Below are 14633 nucleotides of genomic sequence, written 5' to 3'. Positions count from 1 at the left end.
GGAGAACTGACAATCATGTCAGTCAGCATAACGTCGGCCCCCCCACCCCCTTCAGATTCTGAAGGGGGTGGGCGGTCTGGCGTCATGTTTACTGACATGCATGCATTCTCAGACCAGGGGCAGGCAGCAGCACAAGTGCGCATGATTGGTGAAGGTCAGAAAATTTTTCTGACCAGCCCAGTCATGCGCTCTAGTGTCTGCTCAGGCTGCGGCTGTGCATTAGGAGAGCGAGGGTTGAGCAAAGTCTCAAACTTCGGTCTCCTAAGCAGGAGCCCTGCTAAGCCAATCCTGGCGCTGCAGGAGCAGCGCCAGTATTGGCTGAGAGGGTTTGCCAGCAGTGACGCGGCTGTTTGTAGGCGCCAACCAACAGGACCCCGGAGCGAAGGCCACGCGCACCCGGTCAGGTACGTTTTTTATTTTATTTTAAACCCCCCCATCCCGGCCCCCACCCCTGCGCGACCCCCCCTCTCCCCGAGTACTTCGAGCCGCAACTGACGACTCACCGGTGCTCCACCCCTTTCCAGTATTTACAGAAGGATGTGTGTGCTGCTGGCAAATGGCCAGAGAGATAACAGCCCTCTACCCAATGGGCAAGTGGGAACATGAGACATTGAACAGAAGTGACAGAACCTGTTCACTTGGCATCCCAGATAGAAACTAAACCCTGACTTCTATAAAACTGCAGTATGGTAGACCATATGATATGATATGACCATATGACCATATGATAGACTGTCTTTGCCTAAAGTAGGACCACTGGAATTATGCTTCAGGGTTCAGTAAATTATGCAGGAAGGAAGAGGATGTGTGAGGGGAGAAGAAGTGGCCTAACAGCTAGAGCGGCCGACCTCTGAGCTGGGGAACCGAGTTCGAGTTTCGGCAGGGACGCTCAACAACTGGTGATTCTGGGCAAATCATTGAATCTCTCCGTGCCCAACAAAAATTAATGTGTCCTTGTGTAAGGCAACTGGTATGTAAAGCAGTCTGATACCTTCAGGTCTAGTTTGCCTATATAAAACCACCAAACATATAAATAAAGGAAAGGCAAATCATGTGGCATAGTGTAACACATTTTGTGATACTGTTACTTAATTATTTTGGCATTTTTACACTTGTCTGGGCATTAGTTGCACTTCATTAGCACCAGTTTAACATTCAAATATACTAATAAACAACAGAAAGGTTAGTAGTCCACATTTTTGAAAGGGACTTCCACTGCGCAGCAAAACGTCACTGTGTTTTAGTAACTTTTGAACCGTTTGAGGCAGAATTTCTTTTGTTGAAGTCAGCATAGCTTGCAGTGGATGATGGATTATGTGGTAAATGTGGCATATCTATAACTATGTGAAAAATGCTGCTGTCACAGTTTCATTCCAGTGGCCCTAGCTATACGTAAAGACTGTTTTCATGCAAATGCTGTCATAAAAATTCATATTTCATGGTCCTGACAACTCAGATGTACCTTGCGGCCTGCAGCTGTGAAACCTGCGGACGGGTCGAGAGTATCTATTTCCCCTTAGACACAGAATGCATAAAACCCTTTGATAAATCAGGCACTAAGAGTATTGAAAGAGGCTGTTTCCTTCTGCTATCACGGTCAAGCAATTGCTAATAAGGAAGGCAGTTTCTGTCCTGCGTAGGGTCGCGGATGACCATCTACAGTCCTACTATTTTGAAATAGGAGAGACATTAGTAAGCAGCCTTGCCTCCTAACACTTTGCCAACAAATCAGGGTTTGAAATATTAAGGAGGAGCCATGGCACTCTCTTGGGCTTTTTTATGGAGATGGAATTTTTGGCACTTATTGACTGCTCCAGCTGTGTTGGCATTATCCCACCTTGCACGGTGGTGTGACGCAGATGGTAGATCTCGGTTTGCCTATAGTTTCTGGATAATTGACCACTGAGGAAGATTGACTATCTCTCTAGATAAACTCTTATGGCCTTATTACGAGTTTGGCAGTCCTTCTGTCGGCCCGCCACTGCCGCACCGAGACGAGGACCACGAGACCCCTGTTGTACCAGCCCAGAGAATTACAACTGTAATCCATGGTGGGCCGTACTGGGACTATCTCACACCCGCGTCTGTACAAGACTCATGTGTGAGCTTTACCAGCAGGCACGCTGTGACAGTCCCTGCAGCACTTCCTGTACGCATGCCACACTGTGCAGGAACTGGGGTGCAATTCCAGATGGGCACAACTTGTGACCCCCCTGCATGCACACCTAGGCCCAGGAGCGGCAAAAGGCCAGTTGCCTCTCCGTCAGCCTTTCCATGGCAGGTTCACCGCCATGAAAGGTGCGGTAGACAGGCAACTCGTAATATGCACTACGGTGCCGCAGCGACATTGCACCATGTTTCTGCTCCCTGTCCACTGTACGACTGCAGCAGGATTCTGAATCCCTGGTGAACATAGCAGTCCTGTGGCAGTCAGATCACCGCACTCCTAATACTGCAGGCGGGCCCGCAGTGTGGCGGTGGTTGAACCGCTACCATGAGTACGGCAGTCCTATGGACCCTCATGTTGGTAATAAGGCCGTTAGTCTATCGTTAGGAAGAAAGAATCAAGAGTTTTTTCTTCTTCAACCTTGTGAGTAGTTGTCTATGCTCCTCCTCTACTCCTGTCTTTGTTTGTGCCCAAATGAGGCGTTTATAAAAAGTTTATCTGTTTAAGGATCATACTTTTTTTGCCATGTTTCACTATTTATTGATGCTAGACTAACCATGACTGACCATGCCTATTTTTTCCCCAACAGCATCAAAGATATGCTGATGACACAAGCTGACCGCTTTAGCCAGGAAGAGGTAAGAGACTAGATCATTCTGGATTCTTTTCCAGCCTCAAACAGCCTGCTTATTCCACACTTATACACTTTCCACCACCCCCACCCAACCACCTTAGAAAAAAACACCAGGTTGATGTTAGAAGCAATGAATGTACCCAAGATCTATGCCAGACTTCACAAGTGTGCTTGGTTTTTATCTTATTTTTTCTAACCCTTGTTAGGTATTTGTTATGTTAGGTATTTGTTTAAGCACGAACAGCTGCCCCAGCAACGGGGCGTCCCGGCGCTAACAACCATGAAATAACAGGTGAGGGGAATGGAAGGGAACAGTGAGATAGCCTAGGACAGAGGGAACAAATGAGTTGTAATTGCTTTACGGAAGGCGGACAAGTTATTCAGGGAGCGGATGCTCAGTGGCAAGGAGTTCCAAAGTTTGTGCAACTATTTTCTCCAGTTGATATTCTGTAACATGCATGGCGAGGGTTTAAGTCAGGTTCTCATCTGAGTGAGTGACAATCTTGAGGCAGGAATTATTGCAGTTGTCTTCTGTTTAAAATAAGTCTTTTTACAGAAACTAAGCCTTGTGGGTATTCGTTCTCTTGACTAGTAAATGATTATCTGAATTTTGTCTGGCAGTGTGTGATTCAAGGCATTGATTGTCTTGACATCATAGGATAGGATGCTGGATGGAGATATTTATGTCCTCCTCCTCCAACGGGATGATTAAAGTAGCCTTGGGTATAGCAATGTATAGTATAGTGATCCATCTGGTCATTTATATGTTATGTTATGCAGATTTGTAGAGTGCACTACCACTTAGGAGGGTATCCTGGCACTGAACAAGTATGAGTCTTGCAAACCTTGGTCTTAGTGGGACCACTCAACAAGCCAGGTCTACAAGTTCTTGCAGAATTGAAGAAGTTTGAAGGAGGGTCTTTTGCTTAGCGGCAGGTCATTCCACGCTTTAGGAGAAGGTTCAACCACAGGATCTGGTTTTCCTTAAGGGTGGGATGTGTGCAAGTAGAAGTCCGGCTGAATGGAGGAGTCTGGGAGATTTGTGAAAGCAGATTCTTTATGCGATTTCTTAGGCCAGTGTTAAGTAGTGCCTTGAAAGTGGGTTGTATGACGGAACCTTGCATGCATTTACCCCTCATGCCTTTACAAAGCAGGCATCACCCTGACTGCGACATTACCACGCGTTACTTTACCATGCATGTCGTTACAACAGCTTGCGTTAGGGGCGCTATTCCAAATTCAGTCTATGCAACAGTAGGGAAGGTGTTGGACTTAAAAATCCAACACCAAAACAACAACACACCCCCTAAAGCAAGTAGTTGTAACGGATTGCATGTTAATGTAACGTGTGGTAATGTCACGGACGGGGTGGTGACTGCGTTGTAAAGGCAGACCATTTTTGTGAATGGGGGTAAGGAATGTTTCCCTTGAAAGTGTGGGTGATGAGTTTGAACTGTGCTCATTTGAGTATTGGGGTTCTGGTGGGGCTCCTTCAGGTTTGATGTGAGCAAGAGTGAATCCGGCGGCTGAGTTCTCAATGACCTTCTAATGAGGTTTTTGTTGATCCTGACATAGGGGGTGTTGCCGTAGTCCAACTGGCTTGTGACAAGGGCATGTGTGATGGTTTTCTGGGTGCTGATTGGGAGGGATCAAGGTAACCCTTGACCCCTGATCTTGTGCGGCACTCCCCCTGGCCACTGCTTATTTCTGTCATTTAGAGGACGACACCTTGGTCCAGCAGTCAAGGCTCTCCTGGTTTGGTACCAGCTGCAGCAGGCTTATTTTAATTTTCTTTGTCAATTACATTGTTTTGTTGTTGTGACACATTTCTAGTGATATTATCATAATTGTATTTGCTTATTTGTTTCTGGTGTAAGCCACTTTTGTCCTTTCTGGGTAGGTTTAGTTTGTTTTGGGCAGTTGAGGCGTTTGCCCCATCTGCTCCCGCTGTTTCCTCTCGCTCGCACTCTCCTGCTGGTGCCCGCCTCCCTGGCAGCCCCTCCCACCTCCCAGGACTACTTATGGAGGCCACTTGCACACCATAGTCAAGCCCATGTGCGCCTGTCCTGGCCGGGACCGCGCCCAGCGCTAGGACCCCTGGCCCTCCCACAATCCACCCCCATCCCACTGAGGAGCTCCTGGGCCTGGATGCTGGAACAACAGCTGCTGCTCATTCTCCCTGCAATCGACGAAAGCACCCTTCACATGTCGCCATCGCTGCTTCTTTGCTACATAGGACCATGCGCCTGCACTGGACCTAGCGCCGCTTCTGCTCATAAGACTACGAACAACCCGGAACCACTGTATTGCATCCTGCTCAACTACTGCTCCCTCTGCAAACACGCTACAGAAATATGGGACACCATCACAACCCTCTTCCCCCAACGTATCCTGCATCATCAAAACGTGGCTCAACTCCTCCTCAAACCTCGACATCGCCACCACCACTCCCGGCGGCTACAAGATGAGACGGCCCCAACAGACACTGCAGTGGCATTGCCATAATCTCCTAGGAGACCATCTAATGCACCGTCACTGACAGCGACCCAGCGCCTCTCATTGGAACACCTCAACTTCCGAATACAGACCATCACTAAAACTACGATAAGAGGAACCCTCGCCTACAGATGCCCGGGACCCCGACCAGCTTTCTGTGACACCATTTCCAACCTGATCACCCGCCTAGCCATAGGCTCCTACCAATGCATCCCACTCAGCATTATCAGTTTCCACATTGACGACCCCAACAATACCTGCTCGATCATCCTCCTTGAGAACCTGAACAACATTGGCCTCACCCAACAGATCACCGACACACACTCAACTCCATTTTTACCTTCAGTGACAGAATCAAATTCACCAACATCACAGAACTCACCTGGACAGACCACAACAATCGTTCACTTCACCATCTCCAATGCCCAGCATACCATCGCCAAGCACCGTGGCTCCTCCCACCACAGCTGGGGCAAAGTAACCAAGACTCAGTAAACACAGGCCCTCAGTACCTACCACACAATCCGAAATGTCAGCAGACCTTGAGCAGGTCATCCAGAATTTCTACACCTGGATCACCAAATGTGCCAACAGAGTCGATCCACTAAAACCAGCAAATGCCAACAAAGCCTCAAAACAAGAGAGCTGGTAGACCCCAGAGCTCAGAACCACCAAGCGCCACTGCTACCAACTCGGGAAGCGAAGGCACATCAACACGAACCCCTGAGACAGTCGTCCACAAAACGGCCCTCAGCAACTTTCACCTGCGATCAAGGAAGCCAAGAAAACAGCCATTATGAGCTGCATAGATTCCGCAGCCAACTACATGAAGGAACACTTAAATACAGTCAAAGAATTTTCCAACCAAGCAACCACAGAGAACAGCATCCCCTTTCCAAAAAACTCTGCAACACCCTCTCGGACTACTTCTACCAAGATTACCATCATCTACAACTACTCCGACCCCCAACACACCACTCTCAGCCTGGATAACCTCAACCAACCTCAGTGAACACCAGGCAAATGATCACCACCTGGTCTTATTCACGACTCAGACCACCACAGTCATCATGCCATCCATCAACTCCGGGGCGCCCACCGACCTCTGCCCCCACAATCACTTCTACCTCAGAAGCAACCCAACAAGCACGGAACTCACCAGCATCCTCAACACATTCATCTCCACAACAACGTTCCCAGACAGACGAAAACAAGCAAAGATCAGATCCCTCCTCAAGAAACCTCTGCTGACCCCAACAAACTCCAAGACTACCGACTAATCTCCTTGTTCCCCTACCCAGCCAAAGTACTTGAGAAATCATTCAACCAACAGCCCGCCAAATACCTGGAACAAAACCACCTGCTCGACACCTAACAATGAGGTTTCTGTGCTAACCACAGCACTGAGACTGCTCTGATTGCTGCCACAGATGACATCAAAACACTCCTCGACTGCGGAGAAACTGTGGCTCTGATCCTTCTCGACCTCCTGATGCGTTCAACATCGTCTCCCATCACATCCTCACCTACAGACTCTTCAACATTGGCATACAACAAAGTGCCCTCAAGTGGACTGCCTCCTTCCTTTCAGGACGCAGACAGACCATCCGACTGCCTCCTTTCACCTCTGCACCCAAGACATCCTATGCAGCCCAATCCTTTTCAACATCTATATGACCCCACTCGCAGATATCGTCAGATCCTATGGAGAAGTGTGGCTCAATGATTAGAGCGGCTGACCCTGATGCAGAGGTCTAGCCCGGGACCAGGGTTCAATTCCCCGCCTCGGCGGGTCTTGGGCTCAAAATTCCACAGACCTGATAATTCTCGCCTCGGTGCCTATTCCAATCATGGAGCCCCACCCTGCAACTCTGGGCAATAGCTTGCTTAATCTCCAAAACGGCCCCCACAACGCTAAGGATGCCTGGCCTCCACCTTGGGGGTGCCCAGGAGTGGACGCCTCACAGGGAAAGCCAGGATGGGTTCCACAGCGGTATTCGTACAAGCGCCTTGAGACCCTTGCGGGTGAGTAGTGCGCTATACAAGTATAAATTTACAAGTATCAATTTACATTTACATGGAGTCAACATAATCTCCTACACAGATGACACTCAACTAATTCTCTCGCTCACCGAGGACCCCTCCAACATCAACTTCTGCAACTCCATGACCAAAATAGCCAAATGGATGAGAGACAGCTGCCGCAAACTCAATTCCGACAAAACAGAAGTACTGATCTTTGGGAAGGACAACTCCATATGGGACCACAACTGGGGGCCAGGAAAACCATGGCATCATCCTTAACAGCCAACGGATCATGAAATGACAAGCCAGCCCAGTGGCCTCCTCCTGCTTCCACACCCTTTGCCTGCTCCGCAGAATCTTCAGATGGATTCCAGTCAACACCAGAAAGACCATTATGCAGGCCCTTGCGGCCAGTCGCCTTAACTACAACAATGCTTTCTATGCCACAATTTCTACCCAGCTCCTCAGAAGATTTTAGACAATACAGAACACTGCAGCCAGCCTCATCCTGGACCTCCCCAAACAAACCCACATCACCCCTTCCTCTGAAACCTCCACTGGCTCCCCATCCAGAAGGGATGTCAGTTCAAGATCCTCATGCACGCCTACAAAGCTCTACACGACCAAGGACTGTCCTACATCAACCATATTCTGAACTTCCATCTGCCCACAAAACGCCTGCGATCTGCCTCACTCGCCCTCATGCAACCCCCTGCATCCGTCACAGCCACTGTGCAGACCGCTCCTTCTCCTACATTGTTGCCTGGAATTACCTACCCCCTCCACCTCCGAACAGCACCCTTCCTGGCGGGCTTCAGAAAGAAACTCAGGACTTGGCTTTTCAATGGAGACATTGCCCCCTTAGCACCCAGATACCCCTAGGGGCCAAAGTACTGTTCTATACAAGTACTGATGTTATGGACATATGAGGCTGTGACGGTGTTGACTTGAGCGGTCATGTGGAGTTTGCTGTTGATGACAATCCTGAGGTTCTTGGCGTGGGTGGTTGTCAGTTCTTGCTCTGTTGACCGCCAAGTGGAGTATCATGGTGAAGTGATCTTCTGGAAGATCATGATTTTGGTCTTGTCAATGCTGAGCTTCAGAGAGTTGGTCTTCATCTAGTGGGTGATTTTTGTCATGAAATATTGAACTTTATCAGGGTACAGGTCGTCTTGTGAGGTAGTGAGAGAATGAGTTGTGTGTTGTTGACGGAAAGTGCACATCAATATGAGAGCGGGTTATGCTGGCTATAGGGTTAATGTAGGTGCTGAATAGGATTGGACTTAGGTAGGATTCTTGTGTAACTCCACCAATGAGGTCCTGGATGTCCGGGGTGTGCAGTACCAAGCTAACTGGCTGTGTCCAGTCAGGAAGGAGCAGACCCTTTGGCATGCATGTCCTTGGATTCCGATGTCGTGTACGCTTCAGATGACGATGGGTGGGAGACTGTGTCAAACGCAGCAGAGAGGGCCACTGTGCCTCCTCCATCCAAAGTCATACGGATGTCATCTGTGGCATCGATGAGGGCAGTTTCTGAGCTGTGGTCAGGTTTAAAACCAAACTGAGTGGTGTTGAGGAGTTGGTCTTTGAGATATATTCAGTGAGATGTCTGTTGATAAATGGTATCAGGGAAATTGGTCTGTAGCTGGCGAATGTTGATGGGCCCGTCGATGGTTTCTTCAGCAATAGCATAACAGTTGTGTGTTTCCTAGCGCCTGGGAAGGTCACAGAAATGGTGGAGGCTTTCAAATGGGTGTGAGCATGTCACTGATGAGTTTCAGTCCTCTGGAGTAGATGTGGTGAGACATGGGTCTGATGGGCTCCCTGAGTGGAAGGACTTTATGCAGGTGGTGGTTTATTCTGGGGTGATGATGGCCATGCTGCTAGCATTGATTCTTTAGATGAGATCGGGAGGTGTTTGGCGAAGTCTGTCGGGTGTGGTTAAGGGTTCAAATTGTTGTAAATACAGGTTATTTTGTTGCTGCAGAATTGTTAGAGATTGTTTTAGTTGTCCTGCAAGTGGGTGGGTGAGCTGGAGGGGGACACTGGTGAGGTGAAATCCATCATGATGGCAAAGATTTCTTTGCACTGTTTGTGCTGGAATCAATGCTGTCCGCCAGAGCAGGTTTGTATGAGGCAGTATGAGGTCTAGTAGGCAACGATTCATCTGGTACATGAGATTTTGCATACTTATCACTGAGATGATTAGTTGGGAGGCATTGGGCAGCCATTTGTGTGTCTTTGGTAGCTTGGGAAATTGGACAGTAATTTGCCTAGTTTTTAGTGGTGTGTATGTAGGCCCTGTTCTCTGATTGAGTGGTTTGTAAGGAAGTATTTGTACCAGAAATGTGATGTTTATCTAGTGGACTCCGAGACTGCTGGAAGCAAAGCAATACTGGGCAGAGAATTGGGACATTTAAATTTAGGGTAGTGAGAGGTTTGCTCACAGCGAGAAGTTTGCTTGCTGGTAGGCCTTGCTCCACCTGTCAATAGTCAATAAAGCTTAAGTCCAGCTCTCCCCGTGCTGCTGCATCACTCTTGCTCCTGTCTTCTCCTTGCTTTTCCCCCACTTTTTGAGCACCTTCTCCTTGCTTTTCCCTTGTTTTCACTGCTTACTGCTTGTTTTCCCTCTTTTTTTTAGTGCATTCTGCTTGCTTTAGTCTTGTTAGCAACTCTTGGGCCTTGAGACCCTGATGGGTGATTTGCTGCGCTTTATAAATCTTTGATTGATTGACTGATTTGATTCTGCGTTATGATGTACATTGTGAAGAAGAGCTTATGTTTTAAAAAGTCTTTGAATCTTACCACCACCACTCTCTGGTCTTCCGATTCCACTGTATTCATGTTAAAGTTGAAGGAATTGGTTGAGGGTTGTACTTAACAACATTGAACACAATAGGATAATGCCACCAAAATGTCATAGCCAGATTATCGACTACCAAAAAATCAGGAGAGAAGTATACAAGGGTTAGAATAGTATTACTGTTGTCAATGCTTCATCTATGTATCTTGAAGACATAAATAGTCAAGGTACATATATGTGGAGTAGAGCATAGTAGATATTTTAGTTACTTATATATTCTTGTCTCCGTAATTGTTTGGTAGTCGATACTCTAGCTCTAATATTTTGGTAGCAGGATATTAAAAAAACTTGAGATTCAGAAAGCATACGGGTGAGAGGCAGTGCTTGAGTTGTGCATATGGTGGACACCAGCACTCATTTCTTGGGGGCCAGGGATAATTTTTCATCATCAGACTTGACCCAGAGCAAGAGACAAAATGGCAGAAAATAGAGACAGAAGGAAGGATAGAAAGATACGAAAAATGTGACAAAAGGAGAAAGCAGGGTTGAAAAATAACCTGCAAAAGTGAGGCAAAGAGAGAGAAAGAGTAGCAGTGTGTGGTATCCTCGTGAGGATGCTCGTGTCTGCTGCGTGCCTCTGGAACTCGGAACCCTCTGTGTAGGAGATTCCGAGTACTCCAGTGCGGCGGTTGGCGTGGGCTCCTATCCAAGCTATCTTTATATGCGGAATAAATCCTTATAAACTCAACTGTTCCAGCCTACCTCATTTCTTCCCAGTTGGCATTCTTCACTGGCGACGAGGGTGGGATTTTCGGAAACACACAGAGCAGTCGATGATAAAGCGTCCGAAAGGTTCATGGAGAGATTTCAGCAACCAACCTTTACAACGGTAATCTTGGTCCGGATGTCCCGGGGCTGTAGGCTCCCAAGTCGCGTGAATACACTTCTCCCTGCTTCTCCCTGCATTGCGGCGTGGTGGAGGCAAGCGTAGAGGGAACACAAAAAAAATGGAATTAAAAAAAAATTGCACTTACCTACCGCTCGGACGGCTGCCGCCTTGCTCCCCTCTCCCAATCCTCGACTCCGGCTGCACAATGCGCAGGCTCCCAGATGTCAATCTAGTGCTTCTCCCATGCTGGGAATACTATTCCTAGATTCAGAGAAGAGCTGGGATTGGTCTGAGCGGCCTGCTTTGCCGCTTAGACAGTGCCTGGGAGCCCGTGGCGATCCACAACATGGCTGTGCATCACAGTTGGGCTGGAGAAACCTAAGTGCGCATGGCGGTGTGGCGGGCCTAAGATGGCCGGCCAAACTGACATGCGCATTGTAAAGTGCCCACCACTCCTCCACCTGTTGTGCCTGTCACAAGAGGATTGCTTGAGCCCAGACTCGCCGGAGACTCGCGCTGAGAGCCGACGACGCAAGGTAAAAATAAAATGATATTAAAATGCCTTTTTTATTATTTTATTTTCCATTTTTTAGCGGGGGCGGCGCTTCTCTGACATTACGGAGGAGCTGCCAAGTGTAGGGTGTTGAAAGAAAGAGGCGTGAGGGGGAATCAAGGCTGGGCTGCCCCAGTAGTTGGCTCAAGGCTCCTGGAAAGGGTTGGGCCCTGGCACTTCTTACAGATTAAGCTCCACTCACGAGCCCTCAGTGGATGGATGGGGCCAGTCACACGTTTCCGTGCACTTAGAAGTCATTCCGGATCTGCTCTGTGCTCAGACCTCGTATACAAAGTCGCTTGTTTCTGCAACTCCATTTCTCAACCAGTCCTGCTGGGTAGAAATTAGACTAATTCACCCAGGGTGTGATTAAAAGCGCTAATAAATCCCCAGCACACCACTTGTCAGAACCAATAGCTTTCTGAACAAAGGAGAATTATGCTGATTACGCCGCTTTCAGAGCATATTTACAGAGGCTAAAAATAGCAGCAGACTAGCAGCGGGCAGGCTGCTGAGAAGGACTGTAGCATTTCAGCGCGAGCAGGCGCCACTGACGTGCAGGGCCTTTCACTGGGTTCAATGTTTGCGGCTCTTGTCTGTGCTTTTCAGCCAGAAACAGTAAAGGTGGCGTCCGGTGAATGATGTCACAGTAGGTCTGACATCACAATTAGACCTCCCCAAAAAGGAACATTCTAGAATGCTTATTGTTGATGGTTGTTCGCTGTGGAGGACGCGGTAAAGAAAGTAGTTGTTCCTCTTCGCTGGTGGTTGGCCCCTTTAAGACACAAGTGTGAGGCGGCTGTGAAAAGGCTGTTGTTGGTATTCGCCACGCAAATTTCTAGGTCGTGGATACCGAAGTGTGTGCTAAGGGTGTCTTCGTTCGGTCCCTCATTTCCCCCACGCAGTTTCTAAAAGTTACAGCAAAGCAACGCTTGTGTACACAGCAGGTTTATTAATAACTCGTGTACATAGATCATCAGCCCTGGGCTCAACCAGTTTCTATCCTTAAGCAGGAAATGCAGCTGCAATGCCCGGATGTAAACCAAAGGGGCCCGCTGGGTGGGCACTAAGGAGCAGATAGTCAGACGCGATGGCATTCAGAGCCAGGCGCTGAGGGCAACCTTCCATCAGTGTGCTAGCCAGCCAGCCACTCAAAGCAGGGCAGGTTCTAGGATTTTTGGGGCCTTGAGCAGAAAGGGAATGTGCAAGGCCCTTCTAAATTGTATAAACGTGACACTAGGGCTGTTTGTATCTCAACAGATGCCCCTCCCCCTGAATCTGCAGCACCACCCTCTCAGCCACCTACAAGCACCCCTTAACAGCTCATCAAGGGCTGAAGGTGTGAGGGCTTATCTCCAGAGAGGGTTAATACTGCCAGGGAGCTAAACAGCAGGGCAATAGCCATCCCACTGCACCTCTGCATGTGTGGGGGCAGAGGCATAATTGCACTTTTGCAGGTGGTTGTGACAGAATCTAAGAGGCATTCATGGGACGTGGGGGCACCAAAAGTGATTGTGGCACTGGGTGCCACCAGTGCTAAAGCCGGCCCTGGGTCTCACTCAGTTGCATTGGTGCAGGCTCCACATTGGAGGGCTGTCTGAAAGAAACAGAGCCACGCACTGAAGGCCTCCATCAATCGGTTTGTCACAGTCAGCTCACTAGTAGCCTTCTGCTATCAGCGTACCGAGCTAGAACCTGATACGCTGACCTCTCGGTCAGCGTGTCAGAGCTACAGCCAGACACTGAAGTCCTACCTCGGTCAGCGTGTCAGAGGTACAGCCAGACACTGAAGTCCTACCTCGGTCAGCGTGCCAGAGGTACAGCCATAAACTGCACCCTAGCTCAGTCAGCGTGTCATAGGTACAGCCAGACACTGAAGTCTTCCCTCCATCAGCGTGTCAGCGCTGCAGCCAGACACTGAAGTCCTACCTCGGTCAGTGTGTCAGAGCTACAGCCAGACACTGAAGTTCTACGTCGGTCAGCGTGTCAGAGCTACACCCATAAACTGCAGCCTACCTCAGTCAGCGTGTCATAGGTACAGCCAGACACCGAAGTCCTAGGTCGGTCAGCGTGTAAGAGCTCCAGCCAGACACTGAAGTCCTCCCTCAATCAGCGTGTCAGCGCTGCAGCCAGACACAGAAGTCCTACCTCGGTCAGCGGCCAGACACTGAAGTCCTCCCTCAATCAGCGTGTCAGCGCTGCAGCCAGACACAGAAGTCCTACCTCGGTCAGCGTGTCAGAGGTACAGCCAGACACTGATGTCCTACCTCGGTCAGCGTGTCAGAGGTACAGCCAGACACTGAAGTCCCACCTCGGTCAGCGTGTCAGAGGTACAGCCATAAACTGCACCCTAGCTCAGTCAGCGTGCCATAGGTACAGCCAGACACTGAAGTCCTAGGTCGGTCAGCGTGTCAGAGGTCCAGACAGACACTGAAGTCCTCCCTCAATCAGCGTGTCAGCGCTGCAGCCAGACACTGAAGTCCTACCTCGGTCAGCGTGTCAGAGGTACAGCCAGACACTGAAGTCCTACCTCGGTCAGCGTGTCAGAAGTACAGCCAGACACTGAAGTCCTACCTTGGTCAGCGTGTCAGAGCTACACCCATAAACTGCACCCTACCTCAGTCAGCGTGTCATAGGTACAGCCAGACACTGAAGTCCTACCTCGGTCAGCGTTTCAGAGCTACAGCCAGACACTGAAGTCCTCCCTCAATCAGCGTGTCAGCGCTGCAGCCAGACACTGAAGTCCTACCTCAGTCAGCGTGTCAGAGGTACAGCCAGACACTGAAGTCCTACCTCGGTCAGCGTGTCAAAGCTACAGCCAGACACTGAAGTCCTACCTCAGTCAGCGTGTCAGAGCTGCAGCAGACACTAAAGGCCTACCTCAGTCTGCGTGTCAGAGCTACAGCCAGACACTGAAGTCCTACCTCAGTCTGCGTATCAGAGCTACAGCCAGACACTGAAGTCCTACCTCGATTCAGAACTAAAGCGAGACACTGAAGTCTTACCTCGATCAGTGTGTCAGAACTAAAGCCAGACACTGAAGTCCTACCTCGATCAGTGTGTCAG

General features: G+C 49.1%; 1 protein-coding gene across 1 annotated transcript in view; it reads left to right on the top strand.

Annotated features, from left to right (window-relative positions):
• LOC147729680 (myosin regulatory light chain 2B, cardiac muscle isoform) overlaps positions 1-14633 on the top strand; it is a 104591-nt gene that overhangs the window by 79924 nt on the left and 10034 nt on the right. Inside the window, exon 6 of the mRNA XM_086954567.1 lies at positions 2757-2805. Coding sequence (XP_086810693.1) covers positions 2757-2805 — 49 coding nt within the window. The remainder of the gene's footprint in view (positions 1-2756; positions 2806-14633) is intronic.

The sequence above is a fragment of the Lissotriton vulgaris genome, chromosome 2_1 (genome assembly GCF_964263255.1).
Source record: "Lissotriton vulgaris chromosome 2_1, aLisVul1.2, whole genome shotgun sequence".
Taxonomy (NCBI): Eukaryota; Metazoa; Chordata; class Amphibia; order Caudata; family Salamandridae; genus Lissotriton; species Lissotriton vulgaris.
The sequence above is the reverse complement of the archived record's forward strand: the minus strand, read 5'-3'. Positions and strand labels throughout refer to the sequence as shown.